The 22,764-nt window shown below is 45.0% G+C and overlaps 3 protein-coding genes across 6 annotated transcripts in view; 2 read left to right on the forward strand and 1 right to left on the reverse strand.

Annotated features, from left to right (window-relative positions):
* Nucleotides 1–22,764, reverse strand: part of MED12L (mediator complex subunit 12L) — a 102,201-nt gene that overhangs the window by 61,028 nt on the left and 18,409 nt on the right. The window contains exons 11-15 of the mRNA XM_048314678.1: nucleotides 18,175–18,306; nucleotides 16,860–16,986; nucleotides 14,629–14,843; nucleotides 14,175–14,279; nucleotides 13,032–13,208 (exon numbers count right to left, since the gene is read on the reverse strand). Coding sequence (XP_048170635.1) covers nucleotides 13,032–13,208; nucleotides 14,175–14,279; nucleotides 14,629–14,843; nucleotides 16,860–16,986; nucleotides 18,175–18,306 — 756 coding nt within the window. The remainder of the gene's footprint in view (nucleotides 1–13,031; nucleotides 13,209–14,174; nucleotides 14,280–14,628; nucleotides 14,844–16,859; nucleotides 16,987–18,174; nucleotides 18,307–22,764) is intronic.
* Nucleotides 116–9,299, forward strand: P2RY14 (purinergic receptor P2Y14). 3 transcript variants are annotated; one of them, XM_048313928.1, is made up of 4 exons: nucleotides 116–371; nucleotides 3,931–4,019; nucleotides 5,096–5,419; nucleotides 5,817–9,299. In XM_048313928.1, the coding sequence occupies exon 4, from the start codon at nucleotides 5,835–5,837 to the stop codon at nucleotides 6,846–6,848; it is 1,014 nt and encodes a 337-aa protein (XP_048169885.1). In that variant the 5' UTR covers nucleotides 116–371; nucleotides 3,931–4,019; nucleotides 5,096–5,419; nucleotides 5,817–5,834; the 3' UTR covers nucleotides 6,849–9,299. The 3 variants fall into 3 exon arrangements, with proteins under 3 accessions (XP_048169885.1, XP_048169884.1, XP_048169886.1); XM_048313927.1 differs by lacking the exon at nucleotides 5,096–5,419; XM_048313929.1 differs by lacking the exons at nucleotides 3,931–4,019; nucleotides 5,096–5,419.
* On the forward strand, nucleotides 9,394–12,757 carry GPR171 (G protein-coupled receptor 171). 2 transcript variants are annotated; one of them, XM_048313924.1, is made up of 2 exons: nucleotides 9,394–9,876; nucleotides 11,190–12,757. In XM_048313924.1, exon 2 carries the CDS (start codon nucleotides 11,239–11,241, stop codon nucleotides 12,307–12,309), a length of 1,071 nt encoding a protein of 356 aa, XP_048169881.1. In that variant the 5' UTR covers nucleotides 9,394–9,876; nucleotides 11,190–11,238; the 3' UTR covers nucleotides 12,310–12,757. The 2 variants fall into 2 exon arrangements, with proteins under 2 accessions (XP_048169881.1, XP_048169882.1); XM_048313925.1 differs by lacking the exon at nucleotides 9,394–9,876 and adding an exon at nucleotides 9,888–10,563.

The raw sequence follows: 22,764 nt of genomic DNA on the forward strand, positions 1-22,764 counted from the left end.
CAGGATGCGTCACAGGAAAGGTCGCAGCCAGCCCTGGGAACAGTTTAGGAAAAGCAAACTCCAGCCCTGCAGTTCAGACTGCTCACTGCTGTGCCAGCTGCACTCGTGTCTCTCCTGAAAGCTGCTCAGCGCTGCTCTCCAAGGAGCTGCCCGGGCCAGCTGCAGGCTGAGAGCCCGGCCACAGCTGGGCAGGGGCACGGCTCGGCTCCCCAGCCCTTCCCCTTTCCGCTCCGAAATCGCCGCACGGGCTGCGCTGCGAGCAGCCCCGGGAGCGGCTCCCGGCTGTTTCCCGTGCCCCGGCAGCTGCGGAGGACTCTCGGCGTGGCACAGCAGAAGAGGGACCACACACGCCATCCCACGCTTCTGTCCAGGTGAGACACCACCTCCCATCACCTGCTCCTGCCCCTGCCAACGCCCCGAACATCCTCGGGTATTTTTAAGTAACTGCCACTGCAATTTTACTTTTTAAATTGGCAAATGAGGTGAACATCCACACGTTCTGCAAACCACTAACAACTAATAGCACAAACGAGCAGTTTTAACTAACTAACTAACTAACTAACTACAGAAGCAGGTACAGAAACTATTGTTTCAGCCGTGAGGCTGAGCCGTGGATATTTTTCTTAAGCAACTACTTTTAATTTATGACTGAGAAAATGTAACTATACGAAACTCATAGTTTAAAACATCAGAAAACAGAATTTAAAATAAAATATTTGAATGACAAATGCTACTATTAAAATATAATATTAAAGGGGAAAACTTCCTTGAGCCACATTTTACTACTTTCAAAAACCCAGTTTTAGGACAACGAAACTAGTAATCATTAAAACATTTTACTGACCCAGGGCTCTGGTTTTAGCTGAGATAGAGTTAATTTTCTCCCAGTAGCTGGTACAGAAGTGGGTTTGGGTTTGGGATGAGAATGATGTTGGTAACACTCTGATGGTTTAGCTGTTGATGAGCAGGGCTTGCACCAGGTCAAGGACTTCCCAGCTTCTCATGCCCTGCCAGTGCAGAGGGGCACACCAGGACAGCTGACCCACTTGTTTTTCTTGGGGTTTCTCTCTCTCCTTGTTATTTTTCTTCATTACAATCTATTATTATCATTGTTGTTGTTGTTATTCAGTTCTTAAAATATTCTTACCTGATTCTAACATTTCCTCTCACATCCACCACTCCCTAATTCCAACACAATAACTGATGTGAGACAGGAAGGATCTCACTGGGGGAATTTTGAAGTATTTGAGTTAGATCTGAAAATTATGCTATGTGCAAAAAGCTCAAAACATTGCCCTGGTTTCCATCTGAGTATCAGGGTTTACACAGATACTTCACAGACTACAATCTTTTAAGGCTAAAAGCATGCTCAGAATAATGCAGACTCTAAAAATCAGAAATAAAAAGAGAATGAAAAACTTAGCTTATCAGGAAGACAAAGCTGCTAAATTTCAGGTTTCAAAATAGCACAGAGCCTGCTGGACAGGAAGAAGAAATGAAACAGTTACTGGTGGTTTTTACAAGACAGAAATACAATTCTGCCCTTGAGGTGTCCTGACACTGTGCCCAAAGGAGCCCACGGCTTTAATGGGAAATACACAACCTTATCTCCTCTGCTCTGTGTACCTGTTGGCTCTCCTCTCCGTGTCCTTCAGAGCTCCAGAAGTTCATTGCAGGTGCCAGGAGAACATCACGGATGATCTACCTGATGTAATAACTGTGGTCGCCGACTGCTGCCTCCTCGCTACAACTTCCTGGGTTTTGCCTTTCTGGATCAGAAGTGGGATGTCCTGTTAATGTGCACAGAGTCATCTGCCCACCTGTCCTTCCCCTTAGCAGCTGCAGACAGAACACACCCCAGTGTCACCAGGCTCACAGGGGCACTGCTACTCACAGGGCCACAGCCACAGTGACAGCCACAGGACACATGTCCATTCTCAGCCACTGTCAGAGGCAACACAAGGAGCAGCTGAGCAGAGACACAGCTTTCTGTGTCCTCTGTCCTTGCACGCCACACCTGAGGGGTCTAGAAAGCAAGAGCTGGAAGACAAGGACGAGACACTGCAGTGGTTACTGCTGCCATGCCCAAGGAAGGGAGCACTGGGCACCGCCACGTCCAGTGCCATGGCAGGTACTCCCCTGCTGCTTCCTGCAACAGGAATGCGACTTAATTTCTTCTGTCATCCTAATCTCAGGATTCATCCCATTTTTCTCCACTACATTCTATGACAAACAGGAACAACTACCACCCAACATGCCACTTTCAGAGGCTAAAATAGCCCGTTAGTGTATTTTGCATACTTTTATTCTCTTAAGTATTAAAACCCAGACATTGCCCTATGACAAATGTCATAATAAAAACAGTATCATGAAATTTTAGTCTCTTGGCAAACTTGCAACAAGTCAAATGCACCAACATATCTCCACAGTCACCGCAAGCACTGCCTTCCAGAGGAGACCAGCAATTCCAGCCAGGGACCCCGAGTGTCTCCACCTGGCACACACCCCACAGGCTGCCAGCCTGGGCTCCTCTGTGGGGACACAGAGAAGGGTCAGAGCAGCCCTGTCCACACGCAGACCAACAAGTGCCCCAGCATTTGGGGGAGCGGCTTCCCTCAGCCAACCCTGCCTGGCCCCCAACACCCTCGGGGTGCACCCCACAGTGCACAGCAGAGCTCCCAGACCCTGTGCTCCTGAGCCTCACCACCCTTCTACCCCACAGGGACACCCACAGCAGCTTTCCCACTGGATTACACCAGCGTGGCCAGCACTGCAAGTTCAACCAGTACTAACATTCCCACCACATTAGAGAGAAAATCTTAAAATAAGATTCTTCTTTTAGCACACTCAGCACAACTTGCAATGGCTGTGGTGTGAGTTGTGCTTCCTCCTTCTCCAGCTTCCTCCTAACATCAGAGGTACCATCTGGCATGATCACCTCCCCTGATTAACTCCATTTTGCTGTTCAAAAAAGATTTCTGGTGATAGTGACCACTGCCACAGTTCCTGACCCTGTAACTGTATTACATATTTATTAAACAGCTGCATTAGTTTCCATAAATAGCTAAAATGTGTACTTGGAACTACACAACCGCTTGTAAAGTCAGGGTAAATCAATAAATAAGTAAAACTACTTCTAAATATATTCTTAAGTTCAGTAAAGCAGGGTGAACTTTGAAACTTGACAGACAAGTTACGGAAGTCAAGAATTGCCTTAAATGCTACTGTGGAAGAGTCACAGTGGGCAGCACAAGAGTCTGACCTCAGAAGGGACTGAGCACTTTAATGGTTTCTGCAGCTTCCCTTTCGTGTGTTTTGCCAAGACAACATGATATGCAAGCTGGGAATGGTCAGAACTTTTCTACATCTTATCCAATCAATCTTGATCATCTGGTGAATCAAGTTTGCTGGTTTTGTACAACTAGCTGACATTATTAACACAGAATCACTGTACTTTATGCTGGCCCAAGCATTCAAACAAGAACAGCTGCTCGAGTACGAAAGGCTGTTGTGACCCCCCTCCCAAATGCTGGCACTAACATGTACCCTCTGCCTCCCGCCAGCAGCCTCTACAGGAGCCACCCTGGGCCCCACGGCTGACAGAGGGGACAGGCCAGGAAGGTGACAGTGTTTGCAGTCAGTGCTGAACTATTCACAGCAGTAGGATAAGGCCCTCCAAAAAGAGCTGAGCGTGACAAGGTGACAAAAAGAACAGCAATAACTGACCATGAACACAGAGCTGCGACGCTCAGCAGGGGGACACGGGAGCCTCCAGCCTCACCCGTGCAGTGACAGGGTTTAGCTCGAACATGACTGCTCCATGGCTCTGTCCCCAACCATTTCTGAAGTCTGAGCACTGATCAGGTGGTGTGCTGTGACACCACAGGTTTACACTGTCAGATAGGACTGTATCTTCTGTCTCTCCCACAGGTCTCCCAGCAAGAGCAGAGGCTCTGTGCCTGAGAATGGACAGCGCTCTAGACCCTTAGCAAAGTACCCCAGCAGGCAACTGAGGCAAGGTAAGGACATGCCAATGATATGGAAAGATGTACAGAGTCTGGCCTGGCCGGTGGCCCCCTCTCAATGACAGAGGGTTGATAAATCTGCTGGTGTCAAATGTAAAATTTGTCTAGGGTGTCCTCCATTCTGCACAGGCACAACAGACTTTACAAAGACTTGATGTCCACATCTCTAGTCACACAGTTCTGAAACAATCCTTTGTTGTATGATGCCTCAGCACAAAACATACTTCATGAACTTCCTACACAATTTAATATCTACCCCCAAGTCCAAGCACAGAAAGACCCACCTCTGTGTTCTCGGCTATAGAAAACCCTACAGAGAAGGAACAAGTTCTTAACACACCATGTGCAGAGAGAAGGTCCTGCTGAGACAGCCTGGAGGGAGAAAGTGAACAGGGACACAGCAGAAGAGAAGAGTTTTTAAATACAGTGTGTTACTATTTAAATAAAAATGCCATTTGCTATTAGTGCTTTCCAGAAGATCCTTCTAATTTCAGCAGTATCACCCCAAGCTCTACCCACAAAACCTCCCAGCCCTAACATGCCTTTTCATGTGGTAGTTTAATACCTGCTTTCCAAATCATCTTTTCTTTTAAAATCCCAGCCAGACAAAAACAAATGCCTTGATGACTAGAGCTGAAACACAAAGACAGGACGGCTGCTGCTCTGGTGGGAGAATGACGAGGAAGAGGTTAAGTGGAGGCTTTGGGTGTGCACAGGGTTCTCCATGTTCCTCTCATCCATGCAGGTTCCAGGACACACCTAAGCTGATCAGCCTTTACACCATCTGCAAGAGGTATAGAAAACAATACACCAAAGGAGATGGTTTTACCTACTTGAGAGAAAATGTCCATTTCTAGCTATTGCAAGGTTGCATTCAGGCTCCAACCTGCTCCACAGAGACATCAGCTACTGACTCAGAATTAGGGATAAAAGGAAATTATTTATTTTCTATAAGACAAGATGGGTTTTTTCCCAGCTTTAAGGCACATATTTTCCAGTTGCCCAGGGTTTCACTTGCCAAATACAGCAGCATTATATTTATATCTATATTTGTTCTGCCCTCCCCACAGAGGATAATCCACCCCCACAAACATTCTGGCAAAGAAAAGCAGACAGCAGATGTGATTTCTTCTTGGAGATCTTTTAAAATGTAAATCTGACTGACTTGAGAAGGCAGCTCAAGCTCCCACATTACAAACTACCACACTGACACACTCCTGTGTGCTGGGCTGCTGGAAGTTTAAAGCAAACTCTGCCAGCTGCACATGCGAGTTCCTTGCAAGGGAACACTGGGACATATTGGCGTACGCTGGGTATCTCCACACTTGACTAACAGAAGAGGAGTTTTTACAGAACTTTTTGACCAGGAATATTCATATCCCTCATGCTTCATGGTAAGTCAATGCCAAAAATAGTGGTCCTTAAACACATCTCATTAACCGTTTGAGTCACCAGATCGCTGTGGGTCAGTCCCAGCTCACAGCACGTGGGCTCATGCTTGCAGGAAAGGGGCAGCCCTGGGCTGGAAGGCAACAGGCTAAAGTCAAACAGAGAAGCAATTGGATCCTCTGTTCACAGCAGCAACATGCCCTTGAACATCACTGTAAAGTGAGATGACACCACTCAGAAAATTCTTTGCATTCCCCACTGGGAATGCTGCGGTGTGGGAACGTGGTCATTTCTGAGAGGCACACCAAGTTCATTTGGAAGTGAGAGCAGAAAACTTAGAATAGTTAGCAGAAAGCCCAGCACCACCCTGTCCTACTGATACACTCTCTTCTCTGCTTCTAGGAATGAAGATACTGTAAGATGTTCAACTCCAGCACCAACTCCTCGGGACACAACTGCAGCCACAGCACGGTGATAACTACAACAGTCATTCCACTGCTCTACTGCTTCATCTTCCTCGCAGGGCTCTCGCTCAATGCCGTGGCAGCCTGGGTCTTCCTCTACGTTTCCAGCACCAAGAGTTTTATTGTCTACCTCAAAAACATCGCTGTGGCTGATCTCCTCATGAGCCTGACATTTCCTTTCAAAATCCTTGCCGATTCAGAAATTGCTCCTCCAGAGCTCAACCTGTTCGTGTGCAGATACTCCGCGGTTGTGTTCTACATGAACATGTACACTGGGATCACCTTTTTTGGCCTCATAGGGTTTGACAGATACTACAAAATCGTAAAGCCTTTGTTCACCTCTTTTGTTCACACAGTTAACTACAGCAAGGTGGTCTCTATAATCATATGGCTATTATTAATGATTATGTCATTTCCAAATATGATTTTAACTAATGAAATCACTAAAGACAATTACTCCAGAAAATGTATAGGTCTTAAAAGTGAGCTTGGCAGACAGTGGCACAAAGCAACAACTTATATTTGCACAGGGATTTTCTGGGTTGTTTTTTTTCTGCTAATCATATTTTACACTTCTATATCCAAAAAAATATACAGTTCTTACAAAAAATTCCGGAGGAACTCAGAGGTGGCCAAGAGAAAAACCAGCCGGAACATATTCACCATCATGTTTGTGTTTGTCGTTTGCTTTGTGCCTTACCACCTCTGCAGGACCCCATACACCCTGAGCCAGACCAGCTCCCAGTTCACCTGCCAGTCCCAAAAATTGCTGTACTATGCCAAGGAGTTCACTCTGGTGCTGTCTGCTGCAAATGTCTGCCTCGACCCCATTATTTATTTTTTCCTCTGCCTCCCCTTTAGAGAAAAGCTGTATCAAAAACTGCATCTCAAACTTAAAGCTTCGAGTGAGGTTGAAATTTCCAAATCCAGAAGATCAAATACACTTCGGGAAAGTATAAACATCGTGTAGGTTTGTGTATCTACAATAATGCACATTTCAGGAAGTTATTCATGAATGCAAATGTCCCAAAGAAACGGAGCACATGACAACCAGCAACAAACAGAAGAAGGGTTTCAGCATAACACCAGGTGCTATTTCTCTGTCTAAACTCATTATTGCATGTGCCAATATATTCACTACATGCTGTTTCAGCTGATGCCATGATTGCATTAGGGTGTGACATGACTCATCTGGATCTCAAAAATAGAGAGAGGAGTACCTGGAATGGCACATTTTGGAGCTCCAGGCCGTGGGTCTCTGAAAGGACCATCCAACAGACCCAAAACCACACCAATCTGCTTCTCTGGACGTACAGGAACAGAAACACATCCACACCAAACTGTAGCAACTCCCTCGCCACTGGTGCAGGAGGAGGCAAGAACATCCTGGAGCCGTGTGGGAACACACAGGTACAGCTGTCTAGAAACTCTGGTACATTTAAACCCAGAAAGAATGGTTTGCTGGTTTTCCCATGATTTTTATACAGCAGTAAAGCATTTCTGTCTGTACCACAGTAACTGCTGAAAGCCACCAACCTCCTCTATACAAATATAATCTCTTTTATAACTTTTTTTCAGAACAGCTTTTTTTTAAAAAATTGATTTTATCATTGTACAGGGAAAACCTACCAGGGCCTCAAGTATCCACTAAAGCTTTCAGACAGTGGCTCTGGAAGCTGAATTTCTTCATTTTACTTAACAAAGAAGCTATAGGAACAGAAATAACGTGTCCTTCACTGTTCTGCAACTGCATTTCATTCTAGTCCAAACAGATCTAAGGGTGAAAAATTTTAAAACATTTGGTCCTTGCACCTTCTCCAAGGCTGTGGGTAACTGCTCTTGATCCAAGACCACTGGTCAGCAGCAGCAGGATTCTACCACTCCACAGGATTGTACTCCAGCTAAAGGTCTGGACACCTCCACTGGGCTCACACACAGCTTTGTGCAGCAAGTTCAGCTCCATGTATTTCCCACCAACCAGCAGAGCGGTTCCAGCCTGATCCAGTGAGCACCAGTACCCCACGCCTGGGGCAGCCTGGGTGTCCATCGGACTGTGGGAGCTGGGGGTCACCAGCCCAAACCTGCCCACAGCAACTACAGGAGAAGGCTGTATTCTGGTTGTGTTTGTTAAAGAAAACACATAAAAGATTATTTATATGGTTCTTTCAGAGCTCCCTGACTCTGTCAGACTGAGGCTCTGCAGGCTCTGCCCTCCAAGCAAGGGAACTGGCCTGCTGGAGAAGGGAATCTGGTGCTTTGTGGGAGATCTTTTGTCATTTATGGCAAAACCTTCGGTTCCCTACATGGCAGGGCTTGGTATTTGCTGACATAAATTTACATAGCTGTGGCTGTGAAAGATCACTGGCACAGACAGATGGAAACACTTCCAGAATATATATTTAAATAACTTTTTTATTGCTTTGCAAGCTTTGAAAAAATTATTTATATTGTGTAATTGTTTCACACCTCACCAGATTACTGATATTAGAATGACAAGAATCTACATGCAGGCACCAGGGGCGCAGATGGTGATCAACACCCATGTTCAAAAGGAATGCTACATTTCCAGCTTTTCATTCATGTTGAAAAAATCCTCCTCCAAGAGCTTCCCTAGTCAGGAAATGGTTCCATGCCCCTGATCCTGCTGCAATCCCACCCTGTGAGCGACAAGTCCCAAGTAATACCAGCGTCAAACCACACCTCTGTTCCATCTCCTCGGCCTTGCTCCTTACTTTGCTGGATGAACTGAGGCCAATTTTTTTCCAGCACTGGGTAAATTAATCTTTTCACATCTTTCCCAGCATATCATGCCTCAGATACCCCAAGCCAGCTCCTCACACACTCGGGGAACTCATGTTCCAATATCTGTTCTCTTCCCAAGATACTTCTGCAGGAAGGGCAGACCATTATGCAGTAAAGTTTTGCCGAACCACCACTTTGTCTTTTTAGGCCTAGAAAGCTCCCTGAGCTGTAAACTGACTACAGAAAATGGGAAACCAACTGACAGAGACACACAGACAGGAACAACTGCCAGTGCTGTAGACTGGGTTTAAGAAAACCTTACAGGTATAGGAAGATCAGCTTTACATGAGCAGAACACCATAAAATGAGTCCATGTTTGCTCACAACTGGACACAGGATCATTCCAGATTACGAAGCTTTGCAAACATTTTGACATATATGGTCTGAACTTTCAGTTTATGACTAAACGTAAAACCAGACATTCTTCATCTGTTCCTTCACAAAGCTCTGGTGCAGGGTTTGTAAATTCCTGTGGATTCTCAACTACAACCAAGGGCCACCATTTGGAGTTTCAGTATTGGCTGTCAGTACCTCACCCCCAGCATGGTGTCAGATCTTTTCTCATCTTTTCCAAAACCAACCAACCAACCAACCAAAAAATAAATATTTCCCCAACTTCCCTAATGTGTCATTTTTATTTTTAATAGTGCTTGGAAAATACCCAAATACTTAGAATGTTCATTGCAATCAGCAGAATCCCTAGGTGCCCTCAAATCTGCCAGCTAAGGTGTAACTCTAAAACAAACACCCTGAGATTCCCAGAACCTAGGATTTCATGCAGGAGTGTTAAAATGAATGAGGACCAACTACATTGCAAAATCCCAATTCCAGACAGATTTTAAATGTGAGATATATGCAGGGAAGGAGGGAAACAGTTTCAGACTTATGAAAACAAAAGCAAAGAAGCAGCCGCTGATGTCATACACTTACAGCCCCCCGCCTGCCTCTCCCCCAGCAACAGGAAAGAGACGGCTCCGGGCTGTTCTGTGAGCACTTATTTCTTTCTGCCACCACTCTTTTGGGTAACTTCCACGTGATTTAGCTGTTTGAACGCTGAGTTTAACTGCGTCAATCAGCTCATTTGAAAACCACAGCCTGGGCAGAAGGTCACGCATCACCGGCTTGGGAGAGCAGTCGCTGAGGGACATCAGAGCTTTGCAGACCAATGCTCAGAAGACCCCAGGCCACAAGGACAGGTACGTGATCTCACTCTCTGTCTGTCACAGCCTATTTAGATCTCCCTAAACGCACAGCCCGAAATCCGACTGCCAAACGCTCCGGAGGTCGGGCTCAGCTTTTGGCAAGCCACCCCTGGCTGTGCCAGTGGCCAGCGTCACCTGGTCACAGCCCTCCAGGGCTGGGTTTGCCGGGTACTGCTCGCCTGCGGAGGATGGGGACAAGGCAGGCTGCACCGCGCCACGGCGCAGGAAACGCCAACGCCACAGACCACCAGCAGCACCAAGGCCCAGGTCAGCCCCGCTCTCAGGACGAGACACACCTGCAGAGAGCCAACTGCAAGGAACAAACTGCTTTCTCCAACATTTTAAACCACTGGAGGATCTGCAATCATTTTGCTTTAAAAACTGTGCAAATCTGGATACAATTTTACAGATGAAATGACATGTGCAGTAGTTCTCTTATATTGGATGTAAAAATTAGGTACGATATACAGAAATGGAAGTGTTGCAGTCTGACGCCACTCAAGACATAAACGTGTTAGTTCCAGGAAATTCAAAGGAACAGCCTTTCCCACAGCCATTCTCTGTAGCAGACTGACACAGTGCAGCAAACAAACAAAATCCCCTCAGTCTTGGAGCTGCATATTTAGTTAAAATAGGACAAAAATTTTCTACTTTACTTTTCTACTGAAGCCTACAAAGAGAGTGAGCAAAATTATTTATTATCTGCTTCTTTCAAAATGTGCTTTTTCTAAAGGTTTCATAAAAATATACAATTAATTCATTCTCTGTTCAAGTGCGAATGGAGAGCAGCTTGCAAACCTTAGGAGTGATCAGGACCATTTGCCCAGCCATCTGACAGATCTGTTTATTGGCTGGACAAGGCACTCCCTCAGAATTCCCAGCACATTTTTACAGAACGGGGATGCTACAAATACTACTTTTTTTTAGGCATAGTTTCAATCCTTCAAAACTTACGATGTTTTAGTATGATCATTATTAATCAGATGCTTAAATAGATTCAAACCTTTTTCTCTAGCATTTTTGCTGGAGGAGGGTGTTGAACCAAACACTGTCAGAAAAGCTCCTGTAGTGGAAATGCTGCTCAGAAGGCTCTATGCTTTCAGAAAAAAATCCTAATACATTCCTAATTCTTCCAGCATGAGAACAAAGCCCTCCAGAATATTTGGAAAACAGCACAAAGAGAGAGAAAAATATTTCTTCCTAATGGTATTTTTTTCTTAGAATTAATCAAACAAAATTCTAAGAGAATTACCACTGTTGCTCAGGAAAGGTTGATGCCATTGATGTCCTCTTGGTTCTTTTTGTAGGTCCTTGATACCTCCTGTCAGAAAAGCCAACTCACACAAGGAGTTTACGATGTCAAGCAACATTTCTGAATGTCATCTCTATGAAGAAATGGAACCTTTTACCTATTTTTACTACTTGGTTTTTCTTACGGGAATTATTGGAAGCTGTTTTGCACTGTGGGCATTCACGCAGAAAGATAAGAAACAGAAGTGTATGAGCATCTACTTAATCAATCTCCTCACTGCAGATTTCTTGTTGACTTTGACATTGCCCGTGAAGATTACTGTGGACCTAGGAATTGCGTCCTGGAATCTGAGAATATTCCACTGCCAAGTCACGGCCTGCTTCATCTACCTGAACATGTATTTATCAATCATATTTTTGGGATTTGTGAGCATGGATCGCTGCCTCCAGCTGATGCACAGCTCTAAGATCTACCGCATTCAGGAGCCTGGGTTTGCCAAGACGTTGTCTGCAGTCGTATGGATCATGGTTCTCCTCATAACTGTACCTAACATGGCTATTCCCATAAAACACATTGAAGAAAGACCTGGCATAGGCTGCATTGATTTCAAAACAAAATTTGGGAGAGACTGGCATGTGTTCACTAATTTCATCTGCACAGCAATATTCCTGAATTTCTCGGCTGTGATACTGATTTCCAATTTTCTCATTGTTAGACAGCTCTACCGCCACAAGTACAGTGAGAGTTACAGCAGAGTGAAGAAGGCGCTGACCCACATCCTGCTGGTGACGGCCGGGTACCTGCTCTGCTTCGTGCCCTACCACGCCGTGCGCATCCCCTACACGCTGAGCCAGAGCAACACCATAACCAGCTGCCCCCTCAAACGGGCTCTCTTCAAAGCCAAGGAGTCTACCTTGCTGTTTGCAGTCTCAAACCTCTGCTTTGACCCCATTCTCTATTACCACCTTTCCAAATCGTTCAGACTGAAATTCACGGAGACGTTTGCAGCCCCCAAGGAGACAAAGGCCCTCACGGACGCGGAGGTGCAGCACAGCAGCGAACAGCAGATGTGCAGCCCTGACTGCAAAGCACACGAGCCCACCTGCAGCACCAACAGCTGCTGGGTGACTGCAGACGTGGGCACCACAGCCGACAACGCTCCTGAAGAGTCGTGAGCCCAAGCAGGAGGAGAACACCCCATCAGTGAACACCCATCGCTGTGTGGCACGCTCACACAGCAGCCCTGAGCACACACAGCCTTCAGGGATGCCTTTCACAAACAGCTCCGTGAACAGCGGTGACCCACCGGGACCAGCAACGCGTAAGAATACATGGCCAGACTCAACTGTACCTCGGAATTGTTCATGGCAGACACCTGAACTCACCTTTACTAAGTTAAATATTGTGCATTTACTATATTAAATGACTTGGTGCTATCAAGTGAAGAAATTATTTAACAGCAGTTCTCCAGCTGCAAAGCTGATTGGACAAGATTAACCATAAAGAATTTTAGAAGGCATTATTTACTCCAGAAAGGGATTTTAAACAGCACTGAAAATTATTGTATCTGCTTACAGCACACCTGCAGGCTTCATAAATAAACTTCTTGTTCTTGCCAAGTTCCACTGTCTCTCCTTGCTGCTGCCTCAATGAATATGAGAAAAGCTAACAGCATGTTATTGCAGAAAATTTAAGTGAATTGTAAAATGAAGATAAGAAGTGTAAGTATCCAGCATGTTCTCTTTGTTTGATCTCTTTTCATATAAATTTATACAACAGCAACTAGGTTTATTAATAATCCAATTTACAATTACCTCCAAGTCAGGCAGTACCACGAGGTGCACAAGCACCAGTCACTCACCAGGGGCAGGGGGGAGGGGTGGCACTGGTCACTCACCAGGGGTATGGGGAAGTGTGTGGCATACTGCAGGTGCCGAAGGAGGTCATAATTGGATGGGAAAATCAGTTCTCTCAGCCTGTCCCTCTTCGCTGACTTCTCACTGGTGACTGAGATTCTTCTGCCAAAGGAAGGGTTCACGCTCTCACAAGACTCCCCAGGCATCGGAGAAAAGGTCTGAGACATGTAAAGCAAAGGTTTGAGTTAAGTGTAACCTCCAGTTTCTGAAATCCAGCAGCTGCAGCCAGAGATAGGATTTGTTCTTGCTCACAGTCATTTGTTAAACATCTGAGGTTTTTCAAAGATGGACAAAGCAAGGGCAGTCACAGTAAGCCTGAGATTTAAGATACATATACAAATTAAATCTCTGTGCATATCTCTGTGGTTATTAGACAAGTTTTAACCTAGAGATATTTAGTCTGGGAAAATGTATTCAGATTCTAAGGAATCTCCACACTCATGCTGCTGTGACATAGAAACCACAATGAGCTGTTCCAGTGACTGAGGGAAATAAAATGAGAAGGGCAAAGTGGGAGTTGACAAGAGACACTGTAGGCAGGCATGGACGTGCTTGAAACCACCAACATGACAGATATCAGGCAGAAACAGAGTCCCAACATCCTGCACGTGATAGGTGTGGGCACAGGAGTCCATGAAGAACAAGGAGAAATCCAAAGGAAGAAACAGGAGATTCAAGAGTCATGCAAAATAGAAAGGGAAAAGAGGAGGAAACACAGTCAAAGCATAAAACTATCACTTGAGAAGCAGATGGCATCAGTGGGGGTCCTCAATGTCAAACAAGTGGGGAGCTCTGCACATTTATTCGTGCTTTGCTGTAACACTAAATGCTCAATACACTGGGGCCGGGGGCAGGATGGGGAGCAGGGACAGGAGTGTGTGTGAGTGTGCAGGGGGACAAGCAGGGCAGCACAGAGGGGCAGCACTGTCCCACAGCAGGGATGCAGAGTGATGAGGCAATACACTGACACAGAGACAGCGGGGACTGGATGCCAAAGGCCACTGGCTGTGGATGGAAGGAGCAAGGTGATGCTGGAGCACAGAGGGACATTCAGTGGAAATGGCAACAGCAGCCACAGGCACCAAAAGCATCACAGGCATGCAGAGAATCAAAGGCAAACATACTGGAAATTCTGAACTAAAATCTGCCTTAAAGTCACTCTTGTCTACATCATCAAAAATACCAGCGGTTCCTGAATCAATGCTCACATGTTCCATAATACCATGATCCTAATAATTGTCAGAGAGAAAAGCAAGTATCAGTCATATTTTACTGAAGATCAATTTAACTGATGACAGGTAAGCCCAAGCACTCCAACTCTTTCAAAGCTGTGCCTTTCTGTTTGTCCCGTGTTACTCAGATCCCCAGGCAGCTGCCAGTTCAGTACATCTACACCAAAACAGCAATATTTACATAGAAACTAAGCTAATGAATCCCTTTCAGACTTCTCAAAGAGAAAAAGACAAGGAGACAGAGATTAAACCCCCCAGTATCTCGTATCTGAAATACTGATGCTTCGGTGAAAACCCACGTTTCACAAAGCAGAACAGCAAACAGGGGAATAGCATGAAGTGTTACCTCCAGTTTCACATCAGGATCCTTAGAATAGTGTTCACCCACAGCTGCCCCATTAGGGGAGCGTGGTCTGGGAGCTGCAGTGGTGGACAAGTCCCCGCGAGATATTAAAGTGCACATGTAGGCATCATGAGAGAAAACATCATGCCGAGTGAATTCTGAGAAAAGCAGCACCAAATTCACAAATTCTGTCTTCTCAAGGTCACTGCTTGGGTCAGCTACCCAAAAAAAGAAAACAAAATAGTTAAACTGCCGTTTCAGCTTGTAAATATTTGGGTTTGAACTATCCAAATTGCATGGTAGTTTTGAACTATCCAATAGCATGGTAATTTTCAAGACCTACTAAAAACATCTTGGGAATCTGCATAGGTTTCTCCTTGTCTCCAAAGAACAAACCATTCCCCATCTAAGCTGCACGGTCCTGTCAGTTTCAGACATGGGACAGACCTCAGCGGGTTCCAGAGCATCCCACCCATACCCACCTGCCCCAGCTAGGGACAGGGGCTCAGCTGTCAAGTACAATGTTCAAACACATCTGAAAATTAAACTGAAGGAGGATGAGGGCCAAGGACATTCCTTGTGTGAAGAAAAATTAAACTGAAGCTTTGAATTGTAACAGGCCACCCAACAGCTAGCCCTTCCTCCCAAATTACTGTCTTACCTACATCAGTTTTGCAATCATAACAGAAAACTTTATAAAATATTTGCAGAGAACTTGGGAGCTGCATGCCAGGCCTCCAAGATGTAAAAGCAATATATTCATTTAAGTTTGACAGCACAATGTAGTTTACCAATTAGAGATGCTCACACATACTAAGAAAACAATTATTAATATAAATGCATGTTACTTTGCTAGCACCAAACAAAGCCAAGAGAAAGACAACATATAAAATGTTATTAAGTTTTCATCTGTCACAGCTGTATTTAAATTGACTTGTTCTTTGCCACAGAAGGACTTGCAACATTGAGATTAACAGAAAATAGCTTTATACCACACCAAATCTATTGCACAACGAAAGAACTACCAAACCCAAATCATCACCATTTACTTAAAAGGAAATCAGGCTTTAGAGTTCGAATTAGCCCAGCATGTAACACTGCTGGTGTTTAGGCATCCTCAGTAGGCTGCAGCACAGCAGCTGTGAGCAGCCAGGGTCAGAACGTGTCGCTGCAGCCCCAGGTCCTGCTCACGCCAAACCCCCTCAGGAGTGAGGCTGGGGGTGCGGGGAGGAGCATCCCAAAACACACACCTGAGCCCAGGTGAGCTGCCCTCCCTCAAATACAGCCCCTAGGTGCTTTTCATTTTTGGAGACTCAGAAGCTCAACCACACTAAAACCAACACAACACCCCAAAACTTGTCCAGCTCTCCCAAACACCAAAGGACATTTCAAACACGAGAAACATGCCCAGCTCTCTCCCTCCCCTGCCTTGCAGAGCTCCCCAGACCACAGAGGCCAGTACCCCATTCGAAGCAATCACAGCAGAAACACAAAATTTACTAACACAAATAGTTTAGTAAAAAAAAATTTACTAAAACAAATAGATGATTTATTAAAACCAGGATCACCACTGACAGAAAAACAGAACACTGCCAATACCTCTAAGTCTGAAACACATTTTTAAGAAGTTTCTTCTTTTTCAGATGTTGAGAGTTTTCAGTACCATGTTTCAAACCACTTAAAATCCCTTTTATTTTAAGGCCATTAGGGAAAAAAGATGCCTTAACCCACAGTACTTAAGAAGAACCAGGAAGAATGCTATCAGGTGCTATCAGGAAGTTTTTCCAGACAAGATACGTCATGGAGCAGCCCTCAATGAACAAAGAAAATGTCCTTTTTTCAATCCACTATCTGTCAGCCAACAGCTTTTGACTGCAACACTCACGTGCCATTTCTAAGTCAGTCACTGAGAACATGGAGATGACAGAAAGAGACAAGTGCTTGGTGTTAAATATGCACAGAGTGCAAGCAATTTCCCCAAATCTCACTGAGCTTAAACAGAAATAAACACATTTTAAGCAAATTTTCTTTTTGTGGGGAAAAAAAAAAATCAAAACCCACAGAAGGATCCTATAGCAAGACAAGAAATCTAAAAACAAAAAATGTCCATATGAAAATAGAGCCAATACAGAACCTGAAACACCTGCTACAGCAAACCAGTAACTTCAGCATCCAGGCACCCTACCAGCTGTTTCTGACCTACTCTGGAATATCTGGAATTAGTTCATACTCACATAACGAGGGAGCTTGTGTATCCAAAAACCGTAGCAGGACATTCTGGAAAACAGGAAGACTGGAACCTGTCAAGGAGGCTGAAGACAGAGATTCCTTTTCATCTAGGACTTCAGATTCACCACATTTCTGCACAGTTAAATAAATAAAAAAGCATGTCTCTATACCCAAATGCACACAATATCCCCAGCATTTGCATTTGAGGCCACTACACATGTGACTGTTTCTTACCTCTGCATAAAATCCAGACTCACTCTAGAATGACAGGCTTTTCCTATTAACTAGTTTGGTTATTTCTAAGGTGCTTTATTTAATTATTTTGGGTCACTGACTGGAAAGGAACTTCCAGGACCACTGTGAATAAAAAAGGAAGCTTCTCTTGTCTGTGTAAATTACAGTTTGAACAATGACCAGGGCAAAGCCCCCTGCTTTGGGTGGATTTGGGTGCAGTGAGGCAGAAACAATGTAGTGACTCCATTCCCCTAAGCTGGTTTGTGGTGAGGGCAGACAAGGCAGAGAAGCTTGGGAAAGCCAAAGTCTTTCTGCAGCTGTGGGAGTGCTCTCACCTGTCTGTCCCACACCCAGGTGGAACAGACAACACACATTACTTTGCTGGGGACCTTTTCTAGGAAAACAGTGCCCAGCAGAACTCCCGGTGGCACAGATGGGCGAGGCAGAGGCAGTGCCAGGGGCCACAGGGACACTGCCCTGCTCCAGCCCCACTGCAGGGCAGAGCTGGTGCTGCTGCAGTTCCAGATGTGGCAGCTTAGGCAAGCTGGAGTGGGATCTTCTGCCACAACAGACAACAGTTCACATCAGAGATGGCACTACAGCACCCTGCTTCTGCAGGACCTCATTTCCCCTGAAAACAAAGGAATTCTACAGAATGCAAGACTTAAAGTTACACTTGAATTTTGCCTCAGATTGGATCTTGGCTTTGGAACTTTCACAGAGTCCCCCATCAGGTGACAGCTACACCCCACTGGCCAGACCCACAGCCCTCTGTAAGGGACTCCAGCTCCTCTGGCATTCCTCTAGTTGGGCAAGCAGCTCACAAAAGTGGAACACTTTTTCTAACAGACATAAGTCAGCTAACACAGACCTTCCTGAGTTAGGCTGCAATTTCTTACTTTAAATAGAAGGCTTTTTCATGCTAAACTTTTCTAGAATTTATAAACTGTAAATTGATGCCAAAGATCCCCAGTCCTCCAAATGCCAAACTCACTCCTTTTGTTATGAGATTAAAGTGAGGCTTCCTTAGAAATATCTACCTCTTTAATCAAACTGTCACACGGTGCTGAAGTAGAGACAACTTACTTCTGCCTCAATTTCCGCTTGCCTCTTCTCCAGGAGCCTGGCCACGGCCATGGCCCTGTGCTTCCCAGACCTCTTACAGCTCACGGCCCACTCACAGAGCAGCATCACCACGGCCTCGTCGTTTGGGGCTACCTGTGCAGGGCAGAACAGACAGAAACCAGCTCACCCACACAGCCCACGAGCTGATCTCCGACCCAACAGCCTGCAGCAGCCAGCACTCCGCAGGAAGAAAAGCTGAATGAGCTGGGGTTTGGTCTTTCAATGCACACATTTGCTGTCACCTGCACACGTTTGCTTTCTTTGCAGTATTTTCACATGAAACATAAGCTGGAAGCCAAAGAGGGAAATCCCCAGTTTTCAAACTGCTGAGACTCAAATCAAAATTTTACTTTATGATAAAGTTGCTTCACAAAACCAGGGAAGGGTGATGTGCCTTGTGAGCAAGAGGAACAGTGTACTCACAGAGCCTCCCAGCCCACTAACCACATGGGATTTACGTGCTCCGTACACTCATTCTTCCAGACCTCCTCTGTCTGTTTCCAGACTCTGACTCGCATCCCACTGACACATTACAATAAACAAAACAAAACACCCCCTCAACCTCTAAAGGCATTATCTGTCAGATAGCCAAGGCTGAAAAACTCCCCAAGAGCTCCATTTTATTTCTGACATTTTTAAGAAACACCATGTGTCTGTAGAACCCTGTGTTTACAGAGCAGCAATGGGATGTAATGTGCTTATATCCAGTACTTTTTCCTTGTGTGCTCCTGAGCTGATCTCACTCGTCCCTCCCAAGCTGGGCACCATCTCTGAACACTTCAACATACCAACCTGCAAATTAAAGAGATGTGATTTTCCTTCCTTCCCCAAGGTCACTGGAAGCTACACAGAGCAGTGACCATCACAAGGGCTGGAGCCAAGCATGGCATCCTCAGCAAGCGAATACTTTCCTCAAAGTGATTGGGAATTACAGACCCGAGAGCATGAAAGTTCCTGCTTCACAGCTGTCCCAACACCCCTCAGAAAAACAGAACATAAGTTTGTGCTGAACGAGGCTGCTGTGTACACACACGTGTGCATCAGAGAGGTTCCCTGTAAATACACTTTAACAGTAAGCAAGAGATACTACAAAACTAGGGCAGGGGGAATGGAGGAGGAGGGGAAATGCTTTTCTCTTACCCAAATGAAGCAACATGGTGACATCACCACTGCTGTGGTGAGATGCAGTCAGCTACCCACACAACCATGGATGCTATCGATTTCTGAAGACAATGCAAAACACTCAAAAGACTCTGATGCTCTCAACTGATGCAGACTTTTGTTGGGACCACCAGAGCCATTCCTACACACTGGGTTCCTGGAACACAGGGCCCTGGCAGCAGCTGAGACAAGCAAAGCTGAGGGGTCTGGCCATCAAACATGTTATTTTGCTTTTGACTGGAGATAACAAATATGGAGCCACACTGCTTCCTGTGTCACAAAGGCTGTACCTCAGGGCTTCCTCTCTTCCAACACCACATTTACTCACACACACTCAGAATGCATCAAGCAGCACCTCTCAGAATAACCAGCCTTTAGATTTGTCTTAGCTGGGGTCTTGCATCTGCAGCTGGTCTGAACAAGCACAGAGCACGCTTCAGAGGGGCTCAAACTGCTACCTCAAAGAGCAGCATTAAGGTCACATTTTTACTCTTAAAATTTCAGGGGCAGGAAAACAAAAAGATCAGTTCACACATTACTAAATGACAGTGTTTTGTAGGGAAGACAAGACACAAGGAACTGAAGCAGAGCATGGGTATGGGCATGCAAGAACAGCAGCTCCCTGGGCTTGAGGGAAACTCTCCATGGACAAGATCCTCCCTCAAGACTCCCAAACTTCCACAAGTACTAGTGTGACAAAAACACTTCAAGGTGACATAAAATGGGAGAAATTATCTACAATACATAGCACACACCCCTTTGAAGCAAGAGATCAAGTTTAGACAACTCATTCCCAACATCTGTCATTTATCCATGATCCAAAATAACTGTAACCTCCTGAAAGCCTCAGTCAGACCCTTCTAGAAAAAACCAAAGGCTTCATTATCTCCTGTTTATAACTGGAAGCAAAGGTGGGTGAAGAAAATTAGAAAAGAGTTGGTTTGGGTTTAGGTTTAAAAAAGCTCCGCAATTAGTAACACAGGAACGTATTAAAAGGAAAGATTTCCACGCCTCTGTTCCCGAGGAGCTTGGAGATAGGACAGCTCATTACCTTCGGAAACAAATCTGTATATCTGCCACACCAGAGCTCTCAGGCTGTACTACTCTATGGACAAACTATCCTCAAAGCTTGGGAGGTTAAAACCAACTAACTGTGCTGCAACAGGCAGTGCAGAGTGAAGTACAGGACACAAAACGCTCCTGACTGCAGCCCACCAGGGCCCAAGGCAAGTGCTGCACATACACAGCAGCCCTGACAGCAGCCCAAAGACAGTACCATCTGCACATTTCTTTAGAAGATGAGACCATGTTCAACAAAACATTAACCCTGCTTTAAAAGTTGTCTAGATTAAAAAGAAAAGGCAAGTTGTGTGTTCCTCTTAGGGTCGCTATCAGTTATTTAAGTCACAGAACAAATTTTTTCATTCCAGAGAGATTTTGTACTTTAACTCCTTTAGATGAGCAGGAACCTGGCACTGGATTTCCTAAAATAAAAAAGGAAGAACAGGTAACTAAGCAATTTGAGCAACCAAAGCAATGCTAACTGCATTATTAAAACTATTACAAGACTACTCAGAACATGCTCTATTTTCTCAGCACTTGGGGAAACAGACTGATTCTCCAGGTATTATTTTGCTCATCTTGTCTCTCTTTCCTGTCAAGCAGCCCAACACACTCAGATTTGGGTCTCTCACATAGTTACAAATGTTAAATCGAAGCTCCGTGACTTCAAGATCCGTCAGAGCTCCTTTCCCACAGTGGGGTGGGGAGTTTTGTTTGTTTGTTTCATTTCCAGAAAAGTGATGCCAGAAAGACAAATATCAACTCTCTGCATTTGTCACAAGCCCCATTCGTGAGAACCACATTCAAAACAGGACTTTTTCACTCTAAAGTGAAAAACATCTCTTGGCATCATAAGAGTTCAGATGGACTTCAAAGACAACACGAGAAGCAAGACTAAATACAAGTGCAGAGCCCCAAGCTTTAAAAGCAGAACCCTGAGTGCATAAATATCCATGGAGTTTCAGGATTCTACATAGTGATTTCAAGAAATTCAACATCAGTCCTTAAAAATCAAACACTCTCTTCTGTCCTCCAGTCACTACTGCACACTGGCTAGAAAATCCTGGTACCAAGCTGCATGTACCAGGTATCCCCCACTGCTGAGGTGCATTTCAAGCTATAGTTAACCAAGATGTATTTTGCTACACTGGAGACTGACAAGTTCAAGAGTCCCACCAATCATTCAAAACCAAAAAGTATTAAGAGGTAAAAAAGCTATTCTTTCTCAGTTCCTTTCCATAGTGGTACCTGTGACAGACTATGACAGATAATAAAATACATGTAGTCCAAATGTTCAGTGAAATTTGAGTGGGTTTAAGCCCTAGGAAAATGACAGGTGAACTCACTGAAGAGTTGTTATAGACATGAGAAAGTCACTATTGCACTCTCCAGCTCACCCTTCTGAGGACTCTGTTTCTGCCCAAATCAACTCCTGCCCTCACAAGGACTCCTTGCTAACTGGGGCTGCAGATGAGTCATGGGTGTTCCAAGTCTGGACTAGTGTAAAAACTTTATTCTAATTTAAAACTGTATGGTAGCAATACAGACTGTTTACTGGATTTACACCGTCACAAAAATCAGCACTGTGAAAATCATTCTGGAGCTGTGCACAAGAGATTATTTGAGTCAAGGAAATGTCAGACGGAAAATACTTGTGGCCAGAAATAAGATCAGTAGTTTTCTCTGCAATCCCATCTAAAAAGAAAGTGAATTTACTGCTTTATGACACATCATAGGTTTTGAGCCCTCCTACTCAGGCAAATCTCCTGAGGAACCCACACAAGTCAAAGAGAACCAGAAATGGGAGGTCCTTTCATTGTTCTGTGCACACTGCCACACTCACTGGGCAGCAACCCTGTTACTGCATTCATTGTGATGTTACATCTTTATGGGCCATCAGACCTTCCCACCAAAACAATTCAACAACTGCTATTATTATTTGAAACTTCATGAACAAAGAGCTCAGCCTCTGTCAGCTACACTAAGTGCTAGGTTTTGGGTTGCAGACAGCCTGATGGGAGCCCCTTGCCTGTATGGAAACCTGCCACACAAGGGCCAGCTGGGAGAGAATCACAGAATCATTACGGCTGGAAAAGGCTTTTAAGATCAAGCCATTAAGACGGCACTGCTAAGTCCACCACTAAAACACGTGTGATCCATGATTAAGGCTCAAATCAAGACATTAAAACAGGAAAAATAGACAGGAAATAGGTTCCAAACATGCTTCAGTTGGGCTCACATCAAAACACAGGCAGCAGACAGCTGTCCTTCAACGACCATTTTTAACAACACTAACAATGTCTGTAGGCAGACATCCTAGTAGTGGAT

Source organism: Corvus hawaiiensis, chromosome 10, assembly GCF_020740725.1.
Source record: "Corvus hawaiiensis isolate bCorHaw1 chromosome 10, bCorHaw1.pri.cur, whole genome shotgun sequence".
Lineage (NCBI taxonomy): Eukaryota > Metazoa > Chordata > Aves > Passeriformes > Corvidae > Corvus > Corvus hawaiiensis.